This window comes from Phocoena phocoena, chromosome 4 (genome assembly GCF_963924675.1).
Source record: "Phocoena phocoena chromosome 4, mPhoPho1.1, whole genome shotgun sequence".
Lineage (NCBI taxonomy): Eukaryota > Metazoa > Chordata > Mammalia > Artiodactyla > Phocoenidae > Phocoena > Phocoena phocoena.
Genome location: NC_089222.1, coordinates 73695104 through 73717590, shown reverse-complemented (window position 1 = coordinate 73717590; position 22487 = coordinate 73695104). Strand labels below are relative to the sequence as shown.

Below are 22487 nucleotides of genomic sequence, written 5' to 3'. Positions count from 1 at the left end.
TCTCAATAGATGTAGAAAAAGCATTTGACGAAATCCAATATTCATTTCTGATCAAAGCATTCAGCAAATTTGAAATAGAAGTAAATACCTTTAACGTCTTTGAAAAACTTACCTCTGGTATCAAACTTGGTGGAGAAAAAATGGCTTTTGCTACTTAGATTAGGAAAAATACAAAGATTTCCCTTTCACCACTTTTATTCAACAGTGTGCTAGAGGTTCTAGCCAGTGCAACAAGGCAAGAAAAATAAATGAAAGGAATCCAGAGCGGGAAGGAAGAAGTAAAGCTGTCTTTATTCACCAGCAACATAATTGAAATTTTTTTTTTTTTTTTTTTTTTGCGGTACGCGGGCATCTCACTGTTGTGGCCTCTCCCGTTGCGGAGCACAGGCTCCGGACGCGCAGGCTCACCGGCCATGGCTCACGGGCCCAGCCGCTCCACGGCATGTGGAATCTTCCTGGACCAGGGCACGAACCATGTCCCCTGCATCGGCAGGCGGACTCTCAACCACTGTGCCACCAGGGAAGCCCGAAACTTTATAGGAAATTCTGTGATAGCTACAAAGTGCTACTGGAAGAAAAAGTAAGGCTTAATATTAATAGTAAGGTTTCAGGATATAAGATCAGTATTTAAGAATCAATTGTGTTTCTCTGTGCCATCAATGAACAATTGAAATTTTAAAAGCTGTATGTACCATTTGCAGTAGCATCAGACCTTCTGAAATACTGTGGCAGAAATCAGACAAAAGCAGTAACAGATCTGTACAACGATAACTATAAAACATTGCTGAGAGAAATGAAAGAAGACCTAAGTAAGTGGAGAGAGTCACTATTTTCATGGATTAGAAGACACAATATTGTTAATAAATCGGTTCTCCCTAAAATGATCTATCGATTCAATGCAGTCTAAATCAAAATCCCAGCAGGCTTTTTTTTGGAAATTATCAAGATTATTCTAAAATTCACATGGAAATGCAAAAGACCTAGAATACAGCCAAACAATTCTTTAAAAAAGAAAAGGTTGGGGACTTCCCTGGTGGTCCAGTGGTAAAGAATCTGCCTTCCAGTGCAGGGACGTGGGTTTGATGCCTGGTTGGGGAACTAAGATCCCACATGCCACAGGGCAACTAAACCTGTGCACCACAACTACTGAGCTCGTGCACCTCAACCAGAGAGCCCACGTGCTGCAAACTACAGAGCCCATGCACTCTGGAGCCCGCATGCCCTGGAGCCTGCACGCCACAACTAGAGAGAAAAAACCCGCACGCCACAACTAGAGAGAAAAAACCCGCACACCACAACTAGAGAGAAGCCCGAGTGCCACAACTGGGGAGAAGCCCGCACACCGCATCGAAAGATCCTGCATGCTGCAACTAAGACCCGATGCAGCTGAAAAAAATAAAATAAATTATAAAAAATAAATAAAAATATATGTATAAAACAAGAAAAACTTGTGAATTCTTTTTAAAAAAGAAAGAAAAAAAAGAAAGAAAAGGTCACAAGGCTTATACTGTGTAGTTTCAATGCTTATTATAAAACTACAGTAATCCAGGCAGTCTTATACTATTGGCATAAGATAAAGAGATTATTGCAAGAGAGTTGAACATCCAGAAATAGACCTGGGCATATATATATGGTCAACTGATTTTCAACAGTGGTTCAGAATGAGAAAGTGGCTTTGGCCTTCTAAATAGCAACACTGGAAATTAGAAGAAATTCAAAGGGGGATGGTATTTTCAACCTAAATACATATATAGTTAGTCAAGAACTATCATATATAGTTAGTCAAGAACTATAAATTAAAACAAAGGTGTATACCAGAAGAGGAGAACACAGGATACAGAAAATAGATTCTAGCACAGCATAAAAGTGAAGGAATGACCTAGGACCAATAGCTGTGCCAGAAGCCTCCGCATGATGAACTACTGCAGATTAGAGCAAGAGGATCTGAGAGCAAGGTGTCTAGGTGGGGAAAAAAAGGAACTGATGTGTTTGAATTTACAGAGAATATTATTGATAGGTGTGTGGCAGAAATGTTGTAAAAATAATTGGCAGAACCACAGAAGAACTGGGAAATCTTAAAATGTAAGTTATTAATGTCAATAAAAAGGAAGAGTTAGAGTTGCTGCACAAGAAAGGTGATGTGGTCCTTGTAAACTACCTGTTTATATGGTGTATATTATCCATAGTCATAGTAATGTAAATTGTTCTTTCTAGATGAGTATAGCTCACTGGAAATAGGACTTGATAGACTTTGTTTTCCAGATTGTTCAGCATCTGAGGTGTAGTTCTTTATTTATGAGAGAACCGATAATCTAAGGGGCTCTCTCTTCTGCCCTGAGGGCTTTTATTCAGGCCTGGTGCTGGGTCAGTCTGTGTGCCTCTTTAATCAGAACACAGGTTGACACCCTCCCCCTCCTCGCCCCTCCCCCAACCCTGGCCCTTGATGACAGAATAGGTTTCTGTACTTGATTTATCAGTTTCCTATCAGCTGGTGTTTTTAGGGAAAATTTCTTTTTTAGAATAATTTTGTTCCTAGTCTGTTTTGGGAAAACTATAAACATGATTATAAGTACCTTTATTAATCTTGTTTAAAGAGGCTCTTTTTTTAATGCCCTCTAGGAAGTAAGAAGAAAGAGAAGGAAAGGCCAGAAATTTCTCCTCCATCTGATTTTGAGCACACCATCCATGTTGGCTTTGATGCTGTTACTGGAGAATTCACTGTAAGTTTACCAAGTTGAGACTCATTTAGAAAGCAGTACTCAAACCTTTCCTTTCAGTATTAAATTTGAAGTTAACTTTTCCATCCACATGTTAACTGTGAATTCTTAGTGCTTTTCTCTTCTTACCAAAGTGTTTGTGTTTAGATGTGTTCTTTTCCTAGGGAGCTGAGCCTATTGATTATAATTTGCAAAATAGATTTAGAAAACCAGACATTTTTTAGAATTTAGTCATACCTGCAATTATGTAGATTGATTTGTTTTATATATTTTCTAACTTTCCTCTGGAAATTGATCTAATTAGAGCAATTCAAAACAACTAACTTCTGAATATCTTTTTGTTAGGGCATGCCAGAACAGTGGGCTCGATTATTACAGACCTCCAATATCACCAAACTAGAGCAAAAGAAGAATCCTCAGGCTGTGCTGGATGTCTTAAAGTTCTATGACTCCAACACAGTGAAGCAGAAATATCTGAGCTTTACCCCTCCTGGTAAGACATCAGACCATGGTAAAAGGCTGACTTAAATGGGATTGTAGAGTTGTGGAGCACTTCTGGATAAAAAGATTGCTTCTGGAAAAATTAAAAAGCTAAGCTACTTTTTTCCCTGCATACATCCTGCCTTTTGTAAACTCATTGTGGCAGTTCTTATGTATAATTTGGAGTCTGGGGATTATATTAATCTCTTAGTTTTGCCAAAAGTGGGTGTTTGGGCCTTTTGTTTGTTTTTTTCTCTTTACTGTTTTTGAATGAGTTCAGCAATAGAAGGGAAAGAGGCTGATTTATAGGCATGTTTGTACTAGAAATATATTTATTGTCAGTGGGACAGGTTGTTTTACTATATATAAACGCACAGACTTTGAAGTAAAAAATGTTTGCTCAAAAATTGAAACTCATCACATATATAAACATAAAATGAGCGTTAGAACTAAAAGTATTTTTTCCTCAGAATTGGAATATCGTCAGGTAAGAATTGGAGAATAGTGGGCTTTATTTAAGTTTATTTGTTCAAATAAGGATTATAATAAAACCCATACATTACAGTTGATTGTGGTGTCTCTTGCATCTCTTATTATTTAGGCTTCCCCTCCCTCACGTTGGTTGCTCTCATGCTCTCCTTTTCTTGCAGTTTATTTGTTAAAGAAACAGAATCATTTGTCCTGTTTACCTCAGTGTAGATTTTGCTAATTACATCACAGGTTATTATTTAATATGTTTCTCTGTCCTCTCAAGTCATACATGTAGTTTTAAAAAACAATATGATTGAGCTAAAAATCATACATTTAGTTTTAATTAATTGTACTTATTTGATTGCATTCTCGTAGAAATAAGGGCTGTGTTGAGGGAAGAAATAGAGCCCACTTGGTAAATCTCGACCTTTTTTACATAGTCTAGTACAACGTTAGCAAAAGGTCAGATTTGTCCCCAACTTTCTTGTAAACTTCTAAGTCTGTGTAGATGAATAATCTTTTTTTTAATCAGTGTTTGAACAGAGAATGGTATATTCATGTGTGTGTGTGTCTGGTCATTTTAAAAGGTAAAACAAAACTAGCTCTTCTAAACTCCAGAATGAATATTGTGATATTTAGTCTTCATGAACTGTGTTTTGTCTTCAGGGATTTGCTTTCATACTGATCAAAATTTATGTCAGTAATTTTCCTTTGCAGAGTTACTGTTGGTTTCTTTAAGTTCCTTGATAGGCAGTTTGCTGGAGAAAAATATCATTATGAATAGACTTCTGTCTTATTTTAAGAAATACAGGTATAGTTTCAAATAAAATTTTTTTATTAAGGTATAATTTCACGCTGCAAAAATCACCCACTTGAAGTATACAATTCAATGATTTTTAGCAAATTTACAGAGTTCCATTAAATTTGAGGTTTATAATGTGTAAATTCTTGTTTGAATACTGATATTGTTTTTCTCAAGACTTAATTCAACTTAAAGTGAAATCAGTCTAAGAACTTTTTACTTGCTCTGCTTTATCTTTTTTTCCTTTTATTGTATAAAATTGTTTTGTGTTTTGAATTGTTAACTTAGCATTATTTTCTGTTTTGTATTCAGAGAAAGATGGCTTCCCGTCTGGAACACCAGCAGTAAGTTAATATGTTATTTCTTATAGCTCTTGTTCTAATTTAAGTTACCCCAAACAAGTCTCAGTTTTTATATTACTTTCTGAAATAAATTACAGCCTCCAGAAATAGCTACTTAATATTGATATATGTTTTTAGCTAGCCACTTGATTATTGGAGGAAGCCATATTAAGCAAATAGAATTTCCTCAGGTGATGCTTAAAGTAACTAAAGCTTATGATCTTTAGAGCAGTTTAGCTACTTTTGATAATGTTTCCATATATAAACATGAACACAAAGAACTTGCCAGCATTTTCCTCTGGCATCATCCTACTGAATATAGACTATGGAAATATACTGAACAATGGAAGCCTGTCAGAATCTTCAGAGTTGTCTGAAACTTTATCTAAGTTATCATGTAAGCACAAATACCTCTTGAAAACAGCAGCTATTTTATTTTCAATTTCTCAATTAGGAGGACACAGTCTCCTGGAGTTTTTTGAAGACTATATGTAATAACATGTAAAGTACCTACTTAGCATACACCTGGCATATAATAAGCTCTGTATAAAGGATAATGCCTTCCTCTTTTGCCACAACTTCTGATGATTCTAGCTGTTTTAAATAGCCAGAACTCTCTGACTTATACAAAGTCCAGAGGATTTTTGTTTTTGGTCTTAACAAATGAAATGATTGTTTACTTTTTGGGCTTGTTAAAACGGTATAAAATTCTCTATAAAAGGTATGAATTCCCTCTTAAGAATACTTGGTATATACTGTATACATTTGTTTCATAAACTTTTCTGTAACGTATAGAATTACCTTTACTTTTTTTTTGTGTGTGTGTGTGTGTGTGTGTGTGTGTGTGTGTGTGTGGTATGCGGGCCTCTCACTGTTGTGGCCTCTCCCATTGCGGAGCACAGGCTCCAGATGTACAGGCTCAGCGGCCACGCCTCACGGGCCTAGCCGCTCTGCAGCATGTGGGATCTTCCCGGACCGGGGCACGATCCTGTGTCCCCTGCATGGGCAGGTGGACTCTAAACCACTGCGCCACCAGGGAAGCCCCTACCTTTACTTTTTAAATGATTTTGATTAGAACCAGTGAGGTTTTATTGCTTTGAAATGAGCTATTATTTTTTCAAGTATGGTGAAAAAGAGAGAGAGTCATATTTGACTTATCTTCCTCACTTTGCTCCTGTGATAAATGCAGCTGAATACCAAGGGTTCGGAAACAGCAGTAGTAACAGAAGAAGACGATGATGATGAAGAGACTCCTCCTCCTGTTATTGCCCCACGACCAGATCATACAAAATCAGTGAGTTTCTGATTAGTGAATTGGGTTGTGTGTGTCTGTGCATGTGTGTTTTAAAAAGCAGTCTGTATTTGACTTCCAGTGATTAATTTTTTAAAAGTCCTCAGGCTTAAAATGTTTTAATATGGGATATTTGACTAGGAGATCTTTACCTAAACGCCACTCATCAAAAAACTAGTTTTTTGAAAATTAAAACCGAATGGATTCTTTAAAAGTTAAAATACTTTTCTCATTTTGTTTTCTTTCTGTATTACACCATCTGTTCCCGAGAACTCATCTGTTTCTCTGCCTCTTTCTGTTTATCTCAGTGCAGAAAAGTACTGTATCTAAAACTTGGATCTTACCTTTTATCCAAAGTACGTATTTAACTCCCATTTAACATTTGTCTTAAAAACTTGGTATCATTCAAGAGGCTGCCGAGAGTGAAGTTTCTAACAGATATGGGAGAATTTTAATAATAAAAACCTTAGATAGAGACAGAAAGAGTCTTGTCCCTCTCCCTGTACTAATACAAATACAGTCCGGGGAGCATGATGAAGTGTTGGCACAATAGGCAGGTAAGGCTCCAAGGACTGCCATTGGGTCCTCATCTAATGATAGAGAGCTCTATTTTCTTTACCACTTAGAACTGGCTGTTTGAAATGAAATGGTAGATATTTGTATAAAAAAATTTTGTGGAAATTAATAGTTATTTCAACATCAGGGTTTCTTTGCTCCTTATTTCTCTCTTGTAGAAAAAATATGACTTCTAACTTGTACTTCTTTTTGCTTCATTTCTTGCATATTATTTTCAGTCTGGTTACACTTAAATTTCATTCACAGATCTGCTGTTTTGCTAGACAGACTTTTAAAATATATACATGATGTGCCAAAGAAAAATGTTTCACACTGCATCTTAGTTACCAGTCTTTTATAAGACAAGTCTGAAAATACTATTCTCATTCTTTAGAACACTGAGGACAACTTAGTTTTTGTCAAAAATCAAAGAACTGAACAGTGTGCCAGTAAGAATACCTAAAAATATTTTTCCTCAAGTCTCGGTAATTAACTGTTTCTCTGCAGATTTATACACGGTCTGTAATTGATCCTATTCCTGCACCAGTTGGTGATTCTAATGTTGATAGTGGTGCCAAGACTTCAGACAAACAGAAAAAGAAGGCCAAAATGACAGATGAAGAGATTATGGAGAAATTAAGTATGTTAACTACATTTTACATTATTCTTAAATTGTTAACAGCCCCTGAAACATTTGGCCCAGATGGATCTTGATTTATGTCTTATATGTTGGCTTAAGACATAAAAAATAAATTGTTTTCTTCTAGGAACAACAGCTTCAATTAATGTAGTAAAGCCAAAATAATACTGTTCTTTGCTTTCTTATTATTATGTGCTGGCTAGTGAGCAGCATCTTTGCAAAATAGTCAGTACCTTGGGGAGCAATACTTCTTCTCAAAGGGCCAAATCTATGGGTCCTAGTTGGAAACTTTATCAAAGGAAGTTTGTATATATTTATGCACACCTGTAGAATAAAATATGTCCCTAAATAACTAAACAAAATGGCCTATATAGATCATATGTGTAAGCATAAAATATATTTTTTTCTCTTCTCCTTTTTCATTCATCAGCTATCATTGGCCTGGATCAAGCACTGGAAATAATACACACAGTGCCAGAGAGGGTAGCAATAACATCTCACTACAAGTCTGTAGCAACTTTAGTTATAAAGGATACTGACCTAGAGGGATCAAGGAAAAATATTATATATTGGCAGTAGGCTTGAGATTGGGTACCTATGTAAAACTGGATTATTTCTGTGAATTTCTTTGATATGCCCCTCTCTCTTTTTACCTAGTGAAAGTTTAAGTGAAAATTTCGTGTGGTTTTCTCGTGTTTTGACTTACTGTTAATACGAATATAAGTTAGAGTTTTATGTACGATATCCTAATTTTAAAATCTGCTTCTCAAGAAAAATCTCAAATAAACAACCTAACCTTATACCTAAAGCAACTAGAGAAAGAAGAACAAACAAAACCTAAAGTTAGTAGAAGGAAAGAAATCATAAAGATCAGAGCAGAAATAAATGAAATAGAGACAAAGAAGACAGTAGCAAAGATCAATGAAACTAAAACTGGTTCTTTGAAGAGATAAACAAAATTGATAAACTTTAGCCAGACTCATCAAGAAAAAAAGGGACTGGGCTCAAATCAATAAAATTAGAAAAGAAAAAGGGGAAGTTACAACGGACACCACAGAAATACAAAGGATCATAAGAGACTACTACAAGCAGCTGTATGCCAATAAAATGGACAACCTGGAAGAAATGGACAAATTCTTAGAAAAATACAACCTTCCAAGACTAAGCCAGGAAGAAATAGAAAATATGAACAGACCAATCACAAGCACTGAAATTGAAACTGTGATTTAAAAACTCCGAACAAACAAAAGTCCAAGACCTGATGGCTTCACAGGCGAATTCCATCAGACATTTACAGAAGAGCTAACTCCTGTCCTTCTGAAACTGTTCCAAAAAATTGCAGAGGAAGGAAAACTCCTAAACTCATTCTATGAGGCCACCATCACCCTGATACCAAAACCAGAGAAAGATGCCACAAAAGAAGAAAATTACAGCCAGTATCACTGATGAACATATCACTGATTCAAAAATAATCAACAAAATACTAGCAGTCCAGATCCAATAATACTGTAAAAGTATCATACACCATGATCAATTGGTATTTATCCCAGGGATGCAAGGATTTTCAGTATCCACAAATCAAGCAGTGTGATACACCACACCAACAAATTGAAGAATAAAAACCATATGATCATCTCAACAGATGCAGAAAAAGCTTTTGACAAAATTCGGCACACATATATGATAAAAACTCTCCAGAAAGTGGGCATAGAGGGAACATAGCTCAACATAATAAAGGGCATATACTACAAACCTACAGCTAATATCATACTCAATGGTGAAAAGCTGAAAGCATTTCCTCTAAGATCAGGAACAAGACAAGGATGTCCACTCTCACCACTATTATTCAGCATAGTTTTGGAAGTCCTAGCTACAGCAATCAGAGAAGAAAAAGAAATGAAAGGTATCCAGACTGGAAAAGAAGTTAAACTGTCACTGTTTGCAGATGACATGATAGTATGCATAGTAGATCCTAAAGATGCTACCAGAAAACTACTAGAGCTAATCAATGAATTTGGTAAAGTTGCAGGTTACAAAATTAATACACAGAAATCTGTTGCATTTCTATACACTGACAACGAAAGATCAGAAAGAGAAGTTCAAGAAACAATCCCATTTACCATTGCATCAAAAGAATAAAATACTTAGGAGTAAACCTGCCTAAGGAGACAAATGACCTGTACTCCGAAAACTATATGACGCTGATAAAAGAAATCAAAGAAGACAAACAGATGGAAAGATACACCATGTTCATGGATTGGAAGAATCAATATTGTCAAAATGACTATACTACCCAAGGCAATCTACAGATTCAGTGCAATCCCTATCAAATTACCAATGGCATTTTTCACAGAACTAGAACAAGAAAATCATAAAATTTATATGGAGACACAAAAGACCCCAAATAGCCAAGGCAATCTGGAGAAGGGAAAACGGAACTGGAGGAATCAGGCTCCCTGACTTCAGACTGTACTACAAAGCTACAGTCATCAAAACAGTATGGTACTGGCACACAAATAGAAATATAGATCAGTGGAACAGGATAGAAAGCCCAGAAATAAACCCATGCACCTGTGATCAATTAATCTACAACAAAGGAGGCAAGACTACACAATGGTGGAAAGACAGTCTCTTAAACAAATGGTTGCAGGAAAACTGGACAGCTACATGTAAAAAAATGAAATTAGATCATTCTTTAGCACCATATACAAAAATAAGCTCAAAAATGGATTAAAGAGCTAAATGTGAGACTGGACACTCTAAAATTCCTAGAGGAAAACATAAACAGAGCACTCTCTTGACATAAATCGCAACAATATCTTTTTTGATCTGTCTCCCAGAATAATGGAAATAAAAACAAAAATAAACAAACGGGACCTAATTAAACTCAAAAGCTTTTGCCCAGCAAAGGAAACCATAAACAAAATGAAAAGACAACCCACAGATTGGGAGAAAATATTTGCAAATGATGTGACTGACAAGGGATTAGTCTCCAAAATTTACAAACAGTTCGTGAGGCTTAATATCAAAACAAACAACCCAATCAAAAAATGGGCAGAGGACCTAAATAGATATTTCTCCAAGAAGACACAGGTGGCCGAGAGGCACATGAAAAGATGTTCAACATCGCTAATTATTAGAGAAATGCAAGTCAAAACTACAATGAGATATCACACCAGTCAAAAATGGCTTTCATCAAAAAATCCACATACAATAAATGCTGGAGAGGGTGTGGAGAGATGGGAACCCTCCTACACTGTTGGTGGGAATGTGAATTGGTACAACCACTATGGAGAACAGTATAGAGGTTCCTTAAAAACCTAGAAGCAGAGCTGCCACATGACACTACAGTCCCACTCCTGGGCATATACCTGGAGAAAAACATGGTCCGAAAGGGTGCATTCACCCCAGTGTTCATTGGAACACTGTTTACGATAGCCAAGACATGGAAGCAACCTAAATGTCCATCGACAGAGGAATGGATAAAGAAGATGTGGTACATACATACAATGGAATATCACCCAGCCATTAAAAAGAATGAAATAATGCCATTTGCAGCACTACAGATGGACCTAGAGATTGTTAAATTGAGTGAAGTAAGTCAGAGAAAGAGAAATATCGTATGATATCCCTTATATGGGCAATCTAAAAAGAAATGATACAAATGAACTTATTTACAAAACAGAAACAGACTCACAGACTTAGAGAATGAACTTACGGTTACCAGGGGGGAAGAATGGGGGAAGGGATAGTTAGGGAGTTTGGAATTGTCATGTAGACACTGCTATATTTAAAATGGATAACCAGGGACTTCCCTGGTAGCACAGTGGTTTAGAATCCGCCTGCCAATTCAGGGGACATGGATTCGATCACTTGTCCGGGAAGATCCCACATGCCATGGAGCAACTAAGCCCATGTGCTACAACTACTGAGCCTGCGTGCCACAACTACTGAAGCCTGCACTCCTAGAGCCCGTGCTCCACAACAAGAGAAGCCACAGCAATGAGAAGTCTGTGCACCGCAACAAAGAGTAGCCCCTGCTCACCGCAACTAGAGAAAGCCCTTGCGTAGCAATGAAGACCCAACACAACCAAAAATTTAAAAAGAATTTTTTAATTAAAAAAAAAAAGTATAACCAACAAAGACCTACTGTATAGCACAGGGAACTCTGCCCAATGTTACATGGCAGCCTGGATGGGAGGGGAGTTTGGGGGAGAGTGGATACATGTATATGTATGGCTGAGTCCCTTTGCTGTGCACCTGAAACTATCACAACATTGTTAATCAGCTATACTCCAATATAAAATTAAAAGTTAAATAAAGTAAAGTAAAACCTGTTTCTTAGTTGTGACATAGTGAACTTTCCTAAAACAGATGTATGATTAGTTCACATTAGAGTAATGTTTATAGCAATAAGTGATTTCCTAAATATATTGAAAGATATACGAGAAGAGTCAGAAAAGCCATTTAGGGTTTTTCATTTGGATATTTTATATATATATAAATATTTATATTTTTTCTCATAGTAAGTAGTTTTATAACTTATCATTAGTTTAGTACATTTCAGTGGAGTATGCTAAGTAGGATGACCAACTTTTCCTTTCCCCAGGAATTTACCAGTTTTAAGACTGAACATGCCACATCCTAAAACTCCCTTAGTCTCAAGAAAACTAGTACTGTTGGTCATTCTAAAACGTGGTCATTTTTGAGAAGGTGGGATAATCAAGACATTAGTTAGGAGGTCTAACCTAGTGGAAATAATGTGTCTTCTTCCTTCTGACACTTTTTTATTTTTGTTAATTGTTTCTTTAGTGTTTGAAACATACATTATTTTTGAAACTTAGTGTTATGTTTGAAAACTTCTAAAATCAGTGGAGGTTATTAAAAGAAATAATGTTATCAGAATTAGTTTACAATTTTTAAATGCTTAACTGAGTTTCCAACTTTTTGTTGTTTTTGTTTAAAATAGGAACTATTGTAAGCATAGGTGACCCTAAGAAAAAATACACAAGATATGAAAAAATTGGGCAAGGGTAAGTATTTGTGACTGTATTACCAGAATATTCATTATTTCCTGGGTACCCAGCATGATACCTCTTTTGCCTGCTGACATTGAGCACTTCTGGTATTCTATGAGTAGTATCCTTGGATTTGTGTAAATAAGTAATGCGTTTATTTCTAGATGCTATTAAAATACTGTACTACTTAGCAGTGATTGTGCATTGTTTCTTCTTAAGTGTTATTTTGCGTTGGTGATAAGAAATTAGATGGGTGGGAAAATTGCCTGGCAAATATTTAAAAGACAGTAAGAAAATTTACTACAGGATTATAGTTTTAAAAACCTGCATTTTAATCACATCATTAAGTATGGATATTTAATTCTACTGATCTTCTGATTTTGTTCAATCATTTGTATTTTTAAAAAAATTATTATTTTTTTTTTTTGGCTGTGCCACATGGCTCATGGGATCTTAGTTCCCCGAGCAGAGACTGAACCCAGGCCTCCTGCAGTGGAAACGCGGAGTCCTAACCACTGCACCTCCAGGGAATTCCCAATAATTTGTATTTTTAAACTATGCTAACTGAAATCTTTTTTTCTGTTGCTTGGGAGCAAATGAACATCTTGAATTTTTAATGTTATTAATCTCTGGAAAGTGTTCTGTCAGTTTAGAAAGTGAGCTTGAGTCTTTTTGAAAACTTCCTTATGAATTTCTTTTTAAAAACCAAATTCACTTGTGGCACTGGTTTTAATAACAAGAAATTGAAAATCATGTTAATATTCTTCTGCCTGAGAATGGATAAACTGTAAATAGTATACTGGATAATATATGTAATAATTACAAGTGAACAAGGATAACACCTATCCATATGGATGACCATCCCCAATCCAATGTTGAATTAAAAAAGCAAATTATAGGAAAATACATAAAATGAAATCATTTATATGAAGTTAGAAAATTGGGGCTTCCCTGGTGGCGCAGTGGTTGAGAGTCCGCTTGCCGATGCAGGGAACACGGGTTCGTGCCCTGGTCTGGGAACATCCCACATGCTGCGGAGTGGCTGAACCTGCGTGTCCAGAACCTATGCTCCGCAACGGGAGAGGCCACAACAGTGAGAGGCCCGCGTACCACACACACACACAAAAAAATTATGTGAAGCATTTTCTATAGCGGTACACACCTATGGGTCTAATAAAGTATAGAGAAATACATGTAAATGATGCACATCAAATATAGAATAAATACGCAATATAGATTACTTTAGGGAGGAGGTATGATGCCTTTGGAAAGGGCACATAAGAACCTTCAAATTTATTTGTAGTTCTTTGTTTGTTAAACAGGGCAGTGGATCCATGAGTATATGTGACTTTTTTCTTTCTTTTCTTTATCTTTTTTCTGTATTTTTGTAGGTCTGAAATTTATGACAAATTTCTAACATAAGTTTTGGCCACAAGAATTGCCTCTTTTTCTTATTTTTTCCCCCTTTGTTTTTGCTTTTACTTCTTTTGAAGAGGTTCAGTCTTAAACGTTCTTTAACCTCTTTTTAGTTCTGAGTATAAAGTCTGGATGTTATAAATGAGAATGATTTTGAAACCTTAAATCTGGTTATGTCTTTTTTTCCCTAGGGCTTCTGGCACAGTTTTCACTGCTACTGATGTGGCATTGGGACAAGAGGTAGCTACTTTTTCATACTTCTGGGTGTTACCATTAGCTTTTAATATGGGAAGAAACTAGATCTGCCTGTGAATAATCAGTAAGGAATCTCTTGCAGTTGAATATGTTGAAAGAATTACTCTAGGTAATTTTATAGCACTTTCCTTATTGAGGGGAAAAAAGAAGTAATTATGTGTTTGGTTTCATAAATAAATATTTTAAAAATTATTTTCCCAGCTTGGGATGAAAAGAGGATTAATTCCTGGCACTGGGCTGACCTTGCATTTAGATTTCAAGAGAAATCTAAAAATATTTAAGCTCTGTGTATTACAAAGAATTGTGCATAGGCAGTGTGGAAGTTAAAGTACTGCCTATGAGTAAATTATAATCTCATCGTATAGTATGTATGTAATAAATTAGATTATTAACTGATCTGTGTTTGTAATTTTCTAAGAGTATTAGGAAACTTGTTCTGACTTTTTTTTTCCTGTTTCCGTCATAGGTTGCTATTAAGCAGATTAATTTACAGAAACAGCCAAAGAAGGAATTGATCATTAATGAGATTCTGGTGATGAAAGAATTAAAGAATCCCAACATAGTTAACTTCTTAGACAGGTAAATATAAATATTTCTTAAACATTGGGAGAAAAATGTTGAAATTTTAAGTCTCATGGTTTTGGGGGCTAGCCAGTTTAGTTAGACTAAGGTTGAGTGTCAACACTGAAAAATAAACTTGAAGGAGGAGGAAAGGTTAAAAATAGCATATTGCAGTTCAGAAGGTCCTTTTGCTACATAGCTATCACTTGGCAAGTGAGAGAAGGCAGTTAAATGAAGGACATTGCTGCTGGTGCTCATATGAATTACAAATGATCAGAAGCAGAAACATTAAGGAAACGTTGGCTATGATTCATGTCTTGACTGACAGAGATGACCGGCCACACAGTTTTTAAACATTCAAGTCAATTTTGATTTCAAATTTTGTCTTTCATGGGCAAATAGCATGTTTATCAAAACCTGACTTAATTTAGGAATTGATGTTAAATAGCAGAACAACAAGTAGGAGAGAAAATTACGTATCTTACATTTTTTATTTTTTAAATTTTTAATTTTTAAAAATTTTTGGCCGCACCATGTGGCATATGGGATTTTAGTTCCCCAACCAGGGCTTGAACCCGAGCCCTCGGCAGTGAGAGCTCAGAGTCCTAACCAGTGGACCGCCGGGGAATTACCTTACATCTGCTTATTTTTAAAGCAGTTACATATATGTGAATGAAAGAAGAATTGTAGAAAAATAAATGAAAATTATAGTAGTGATTGTATTGGAGATAGGGAATCGTAGTTGATCTTTTTTTAATTTCCATATTTAAATTTTTTTGAATGGGTTAAAAGAAAACACAGTTTTAGACTTTAGGGCTAGCTCTGGGCACCATGTTCATAGAAAGAAACTTGCCAGGTACATTTCTCTGCTTTTTAAAATAGTATTTCAAGTCAGTAAAGCATGGTGGTTAAAATAAGTCATAAGCTTTGGAATCAGTTGTGCTTGGCTTCAGGTTCTTGTTCTGGCACTTACTGGCTGTGTGACCTTGGATGAGTTACTTAGCCTTTCCAAGCCTCCATCTCTTCATCTGTAAAAAAGGACAAATCATTCCTGCCATACAAGGTTATTTGAATTGGAATAATCTACGTACACACTCAAGTTAGAATTGCGGGCAAAATTTTAGTGATTTGGGAAAAATCATAATGACCCTCAGGTATTTTTTTTTTTTGTGCTGTTCCATAGCAACTTTTCAGTTTTCTTCCCAGCTATCAAAGCTACCAGCTTTCTAGTTTTTTTAATTAGGATCCCTAACATTTGAATTCTTCAATATAGAGTGCCACGTGTTTAGAAAAAGTGAAAGTGTGAATGTATTTTGTATGTTCTTTTTTTTAGTTACTTGGTGGGAGACGAATTGTTTGTGGTAATGGAGTACCTCGCTGGGGGATCACTTACTGATGTTGTAACAGAGACCTGCATGGACGAAGCACAGATTGCTGCTGTATGCAGAGAGGTGAGTTTGCTCCCTTTTTGAAAAGTTACAGTAACAATGTGGTTAACAGGATGTGAAAAGAAGCAAATTTTTAGTTATTATCCAAGCAGGATACTTTTAAGGGTGAGAGGGAGTGCCATTAAAAATAACACCGCTCAACAGTGGAAACAAGGACAAAGTGGTACACATCTTCACCCTAAGTATTAATTAATAAGTTTACTTGTGGCCTTATCGATCTCTTTAAAGGTGACCAATGAGATGATATTCATTAATGAATTTGAGACATACTGTTTGCTTAGGCTAGTAGAATTCTGCCACATTGCCTACATATAAGCCAAAAATGAACCTTTCTTTCTTCCATGTAATCTTTTCCTACAGATGAGACTTAGGTTAATGATTTGCTTATTGTCATTAAAACTGCAACAGTACTTTCTTCGAGTACCCTAGGAATCATTGTCACAAAGGACAAAATTGTAAAAGTTCTTACGACTATTATGTTTCCTGTGATTTGGCTTTCAGCATTTTTACAGTTAATTATAAGTAAATTATAAACTTTGTTCATGTAAGAACAGTATATGTGATGTTTTTCCTTTTTCAGCTTTTATTAGGTGTTTTTAGAAACTATTCTTTGAAACTTTTAATTCTAATGTAATTATGCTTCACCTAAGGGGAGCCCTCTTGACTCTTTCAGGAGGGAAACAATAATATATCCCTTAACAAAGAATGTTTGATCACTTAAAAGCTGATAAAAACTTAAGGATTTATCTATTTATACTTAATTTGTTTTTCTAATAATTTTTTTCATAATCAATATAAAATTATTTTAGTAGTTCCTCTAATTGTGATAACATTTGTTTCTATTTGTTAACACAAGAATTTTTCTGGGGATTTGTTCTTTTCAGGAATATGCTTAAATACTTGGTAAATGTATTGCAGTAATACACAGTTAATCTGGTTTTTTTCTTTGAATAAGAGATTATTTTGAGTGAGATTTTTGTTATTAATGATGTACAGACTTTATTTGTTGTTCTACTTTAGTGGGGGTAAGAAATAAAAACAGCTTTTTCCAAGTTACAATTTATACTCAGTTTACATTAAAAAAAACATAGCAAGTAGATTTTTAAAATTGAATTTAATTCTTGTTTTTAAGGAAGTAAGAGTAGTTCTTCTGCTCTTTTGACTCAGTGCTTTCTGAAATATGGCATAAGATGGAAGTGGTGTCCAGGATCATCATTGGTGTCTAGGGTGTGGGTATAGCTTTATGTAAAACCTACCATAGAAGAAATGAAGAAAACATTTTACATAGCATTGAACAGCTGGAGAGAACCAGACCCGCAGTGGCTTACATTGATTAGACTTTGGCATATTTCAGATTCAAATGGAAATGATAGCAAGTTTATCCTTTACTGTTGAAATGATTTCTAAAAAGCCTTGTGCATATTTACCAAGTGCTGCATACCTTTCGGCATTTAAACCTGAGCAGGCCTAGAAATCATGTAGACCCACCCACCATTTCATAAATGAGAACATTGAAGACTAAGTGATATTCTATGGTATTAAATAATCTGTGGCAGAAATAAGCCTAGATAAGACATTATATAATAATAGTCTCTGGATAAGAGCAGAGAGTGGGAAGAGGGGGATCTAATTATTTAAGGTGTCTTATTTTCACAACTGCATGTGACAGGATTTTTTTCTTCACAAATGTATTATTAGAGTGTCTTCTGCTGGTTACTAGAGGTGGTGCTCAGGTCATAAATAGTGTATGTGAACTTCCCTTAGACTTTTCAGGGACTGTTTCATTGATAGGTGTTTTTCTCCTGTTCAGTGTTTACAGGCATTGGAGTTTTTACATGCTAATCAAGTGATCCACAGAGACATCAAAAGTGACAATGTGCTTTTGGGCATGGAAGGATCTGTTAAACTTAGTGAGTAACAAGTGAATAAATAACATTTATATGTTACTTATAATTTTCTGCCTTTTGTTTAAGTAAAAACCCTCTTCTGCTATTAACATTTTTATGACAATACATGCAGTGGGGGAGAATAGTAGTAAAAAGATATGGACTGTCAGCTGGACAGCTTGAGTTTAAATAGCGGATCTGCTACTACTTGCTGAATAATTTTGGGTGAGTTACGTAATCTCTTTTTGTGTCCATTTTCTCATTTGTATGATAAGGAAAATAACAGTACCTATCTCAGAGAATTCTTCTGAGTAGTAAAAATGTAAAGCATTGAGGAACAGTGTCTGAGACTATTATAATGTTGGTGCTGTCTTCCAAACATAAAGTTGGATTTATCTCTGCTACCTGTTGGGGTAGGTTTTTGTCATTATGCTGTTCATCTTTCTCTGGATTTGGTAGGTGGTGGCCTAATTGGGGGAGGGCTGTATGACTGTTATGTCAGAGATGACAAGGTCTGAAAAAAACCATGTGTAAACCTCTTTCCCTAATTAACTTCTGTATCAGACATGGTAGAGTCATGGGAAAAAAAAAAACAAAAACTCCCTTCCTCTGCTGGCTATAATCTCAGTTCCAACCATGTCCTCTGGAGGATTCAAGAAGACCTTCTACTGAGGTTTCTCCAACTATGCAAAATTCAAGGCATTTCTTAGATCAAGAGACCAAAAACTTTTTCTTATGTTTGCCTAAAGAGTTTGGCTCCTTTTTTAACGTCTCTTTTTTTAAGATAGATACTCCAAAGGTTATTCAACCACAAGAAAAGGGGACCCAGGTTCTGTCAGATAGTGAGAATATATAGTTAATAATTGTAATTTTAGTGGGAAAACTAGAAATTGACACTCTCATACATTTTTGGTGGATACACAGGTAACTAAATTTGACTTTTTTAGTTAATATGTTACCATGGCTCTACCACTTACTAGATGAATGATCTTGGATAAGTTATCTAAAAATATGTATGCCTCAGTTTCCCCATTTGTAAAATGGAAATCATAACAGTAGTAAATATGCCTGTCTCATAAAGTTATCATGAGGTATGTTAATTCTTATGAGTTATTATACTTGGAACAGTTATAAGCACTCATTTTAGCTGTAAATGTTATGATTTGACCTAACAATTGCTCTTTTAGGATTCTCTCCTATAGAATTACTGAACATATGCACAGCAATAAGTACAAAAATGTTCTCTGCAACCTTGTAAAAAAGTCCAACAGTATCTTAAATGTCTAGTAGTACAGAAGTGATTACATTATGGTATTTTTATGTTCCGTGAAGTTGTGTAGTTACAATAGTGAGGTGGGTTAATGTACTAATATGGAAAGATATCTAAAAAATTAGGTTTTAAAAAGCAGTTTACAAAATATCCTAACTAGGTAAAATAAATCAGTCAGTTCACGGGTATTATTTGTACATTTGGAAATGCATAACGAAGAGTCTAAAGCTTACAAACCTAAATGTTAACAGTGTTTACATATGGAGTAGAATGGGTTTAACAGTAGAAGGAAGGAAAAAATTCTGGATTCTCATCTTGACTTTTCTACTAAATTAATACTGGGTACTAAATTAGGCATTCTGTTCTTCAGTTATAAAATGAGGTGGTTAGAATAGAGTAATGCTGGTGAAGACCTTGTAGGTACAGTTGCAGTTAAACATGCTCTTTTCCTAGGCTCTCTGCTGAGTCAGATGCTTATTATTATTAATTCTAGCTTCTGTTTATTTTCTTCAAAAGTAATTTCCACCTCCTGACCTTTGCCTGAGTCACAGTGGACATAGTTTTGGTGTCCGGCTTTGGTGACTTTTTCTTTTAGACCTTTTTCAACTTTATTAAAATTTTTAGGATAGAATTATTTAGAATAAAAGGCTTCCTGATAGAGCTTCCCTGGTGGCGCAGTGGTTGAGAGTCCGCCTGCTGATGCAGGGGCCACGGCTTTGTGCCCCGGTCCAGGAAGATCCCACATGCCGCGGAGTGGCTAGGCCCGTGAGCCATGGCCGCTGAGCCTGCACGTCCGGAGCATGTGCTCCACAACGGGAGAGACCACAACAGTGAGAGGCCCACGTACCGCCCCCCCAAAAAAAAAAAGGCTTCCTGATAATTTACCCTCTACTTGTGGGAAGTGAAAGTTAAAAAGTGAGAGTATATAACATCATCAAAATATTTGTAAGCCCATTCTGGTTTTCTTTATTAATACATTCTTAAAAATTAAGAGGCTGAATACTCAAATGTAATTAGTTAAATCATATTAAGTAAACTCTTAAACAACCCATGGACACCATTAACTCAAGATGTTTTATTTTGTTTTATAGCTGACTTTGGTTTCTGTGCCCAAATCACCCCTGAGCAGAGCAAGCGAAGTACTATGGTTGGAACGCCATACTGGATGGCACCAGAGGTGGTTACACGGAAAGCTTATGGTCCTAAGGTTGACATCTGGTCTCTGGGTATTATGGCTATTGAGATGGTAGAAGGAGAGCCTCCATATCTCAATGAAAATCCTTTGAGGGTAAGACCAATTAAGCACCAGCCTTATTTTAAGAAAAATAATTTTCTTTAAATCATTTATTTAGACCTTGCTTTTACAGGCACTGGCCAAGAATTTAGGATACGAAGTTGATAAAACCTAGTCTCTGCCCTCACTCTACGTCTAAAAATGATTTGCTTCTGGCTTATTGAGTTGAATGTGTTAGGTAAAGAGTTTGTAAATTTTTGGTAAGCTCTGTGGTTTCTAAATTTGCACATAAGTAAGAATTTGGTCACTTTTCTGCAGAATTAAGGGGCTCTAGATATATCCTTCAGGTTGTTGACTTTGAACCTTGGCCTCTGTACCCCCAGGTACAAAGAGGAAAGCAGGGTCACATCTATGAGAAACCTGTGTAGATGGCAATGTTAAAGCCCATATTCAAACAAAAGAGTGAGGGTTCTGAGAAACAGATGAAGTCAGTAGATTTTAAACAGTTATGTACGTATTCCAGCAGCTGAGGTGGAGAGTTCCATCTTTCTTTCTTTCTCTTTTACCTTTTACTTCTTTTAAATTATCATATATGACTCAATATCAGTAGTTAATAAGGAAATGCAAATCAAAGCCTCAACAAGATCACTTCACCCTTACTAGAATGACTGTAATCAAAAAGGCAGACAATGATAAGTGTTGGTGAGAATGTGAAGAAATTGGAACCCTCATACACTGCTAGTGGAAATGTAAAATGGTACAGCACTTTGGAAAACAGTTTGACAGTTCCTGTAAAAATTAACTTTGAGTTACCATGTGACTTGGCAGTTCCACTGCTAGATAAATAACAAAGGGAATTAAAAGCATTCATCCACCCAAGAACTTGTACACAAATGTTCATGGCAGCATTATTCATAATAACCAATAGGTGGAACACAGGGAATTTTTAGGGCAGTGAAAGTATTCTGTGTGATACTATAATGGTAGTTGCATGACAGTGTACGTTTGTCAAAACCCATAGAACTATGCAATACAAAGAGTGAACCCCAGTGTAAACTACAGACTTCTGTTTAATGAAAGTGTGTCAGTATCGGTTCATCACTTGTAACAAAGTGTACCGTACTAATGTACGATTTTAATAATGGGGGAATTCTGTGTGTGTGTGTGTGTGTGTATGTGTGTAGGGGTGGTATATGGGAGCTGTGTGCTATCTGCTCAATTTTCTGTGCATCTAAAACTTCTTTTAAAAAGTCTATTGAGGATTTTGGTTTTTTTTTTAATTCCATTTCTAGGAATTCAAAGAAAATAGAGAATTACATAAAGAATACAAGGATTTTCCAAAGGGGATTGACTAAATTATGAAGCACCCATATAATAAGACACTATTCAATTCAGCCATTAAAATAATTTTATAGATCTAATCTGTTATTATTGATAGTAATGATGAGGGTGGGATACAGCTAGTTTTGTTTCGTTTTTTTTTTTTAAGACTTTGTTTTTTTAGAGCAGTTTCATGTTCACAGCAATATTGAGAGAAAAGTACAGAGATTTCCCATATGCCCTCTCCCCCTACCCATGCATAACCTCCCCCATTATCACCATCCCTCACAGAGGGTACATTTCTTACCATCATTGAACCTACACTGACACATCATTATCATCCAGAGTCTATAGTTTACATTAGGGTTCACTCTTGATGTCATATGTCGTGGGTTTGGACAAATGTATACTGAATAACGTGTCCATTATAAAAGTATCTTAAAGAGTATCTTCATTGCCTTAAAAATCCTATGTGTTCCACCTGTCCATCTATAGCTATATAGATATAGCTAATTTAAAATTTCTTAAAGCAGTTTCAACAAATCCCATTGTTTTGAAATGTGGTATGACTTGGAAAAAAAATCTTAAGAAAGATAAATGGGATACTATATGTGGATGGTGGGATTGTGGTCAGTTTTCTTTATACCATTTTATTATAGTGGTAGTTTTATTTATCATTATGTATTTATAATCCAAAAAAAGAAAAAGGTGAAGATAATTTTGAAAAAGAAGTCAGGGAAATGTAACATCTAAAAATAAAGTGAAAAATATCTAATCGAAAT

At 35.6% G+C, this 22487-nt stretch overlaps 1 protein-coding gene across 1 annotated transcript in view; it reads left to right on the top strand.

Moving 5' to 3' along the window:
- Positions 1 to 22487, top strand: part of PAK2 (p21 (RAC1) activated kinase 2) — a 37249-nt gene that overhangs the window by 13949 nt on the left and 813 nt on the right. The window contains exons 2-12 of the mRNA XM_065876599.1: positions 2620 to 2720; positions 3063 to 3210; positions 4783 to 4814; positions 6001 to 6105; positions 7165 to 7297; positions 12267 to 12330; positions 13923 to 13971; positions 14453 to 14565; positions 15881 to 15998; positions 17806 to 17905; positions 20243 to 20439. Of these exons, the coding sequence (XP_065732671.1) occupies positions 2620 to 2720; positions 3063 to 3210; positions 4783 to 4814; positions 6001 to 6105; positions 7165 to 7297; positions 12267 to 12330; positions 13923 to 13971; positions 14453 to 14565; positions 15881 to 15998; positions 17806 to 17905; positions 20243 to 20439 (1160 nt within the window). The remainder of the gene's footprint in view (positions 1 to 2619; positions 2721 to 3062; positions 3211 to 4782; positions 4815 to 6000; positions 6106 to 7164; positions 7298 to 12266; positions 12331 to 13922; positions 13972 to 14452; positions 14566 to 15880; positions 15999 to 17805; positions 17906 to 20242; positions 20440 to 22487) is intronic.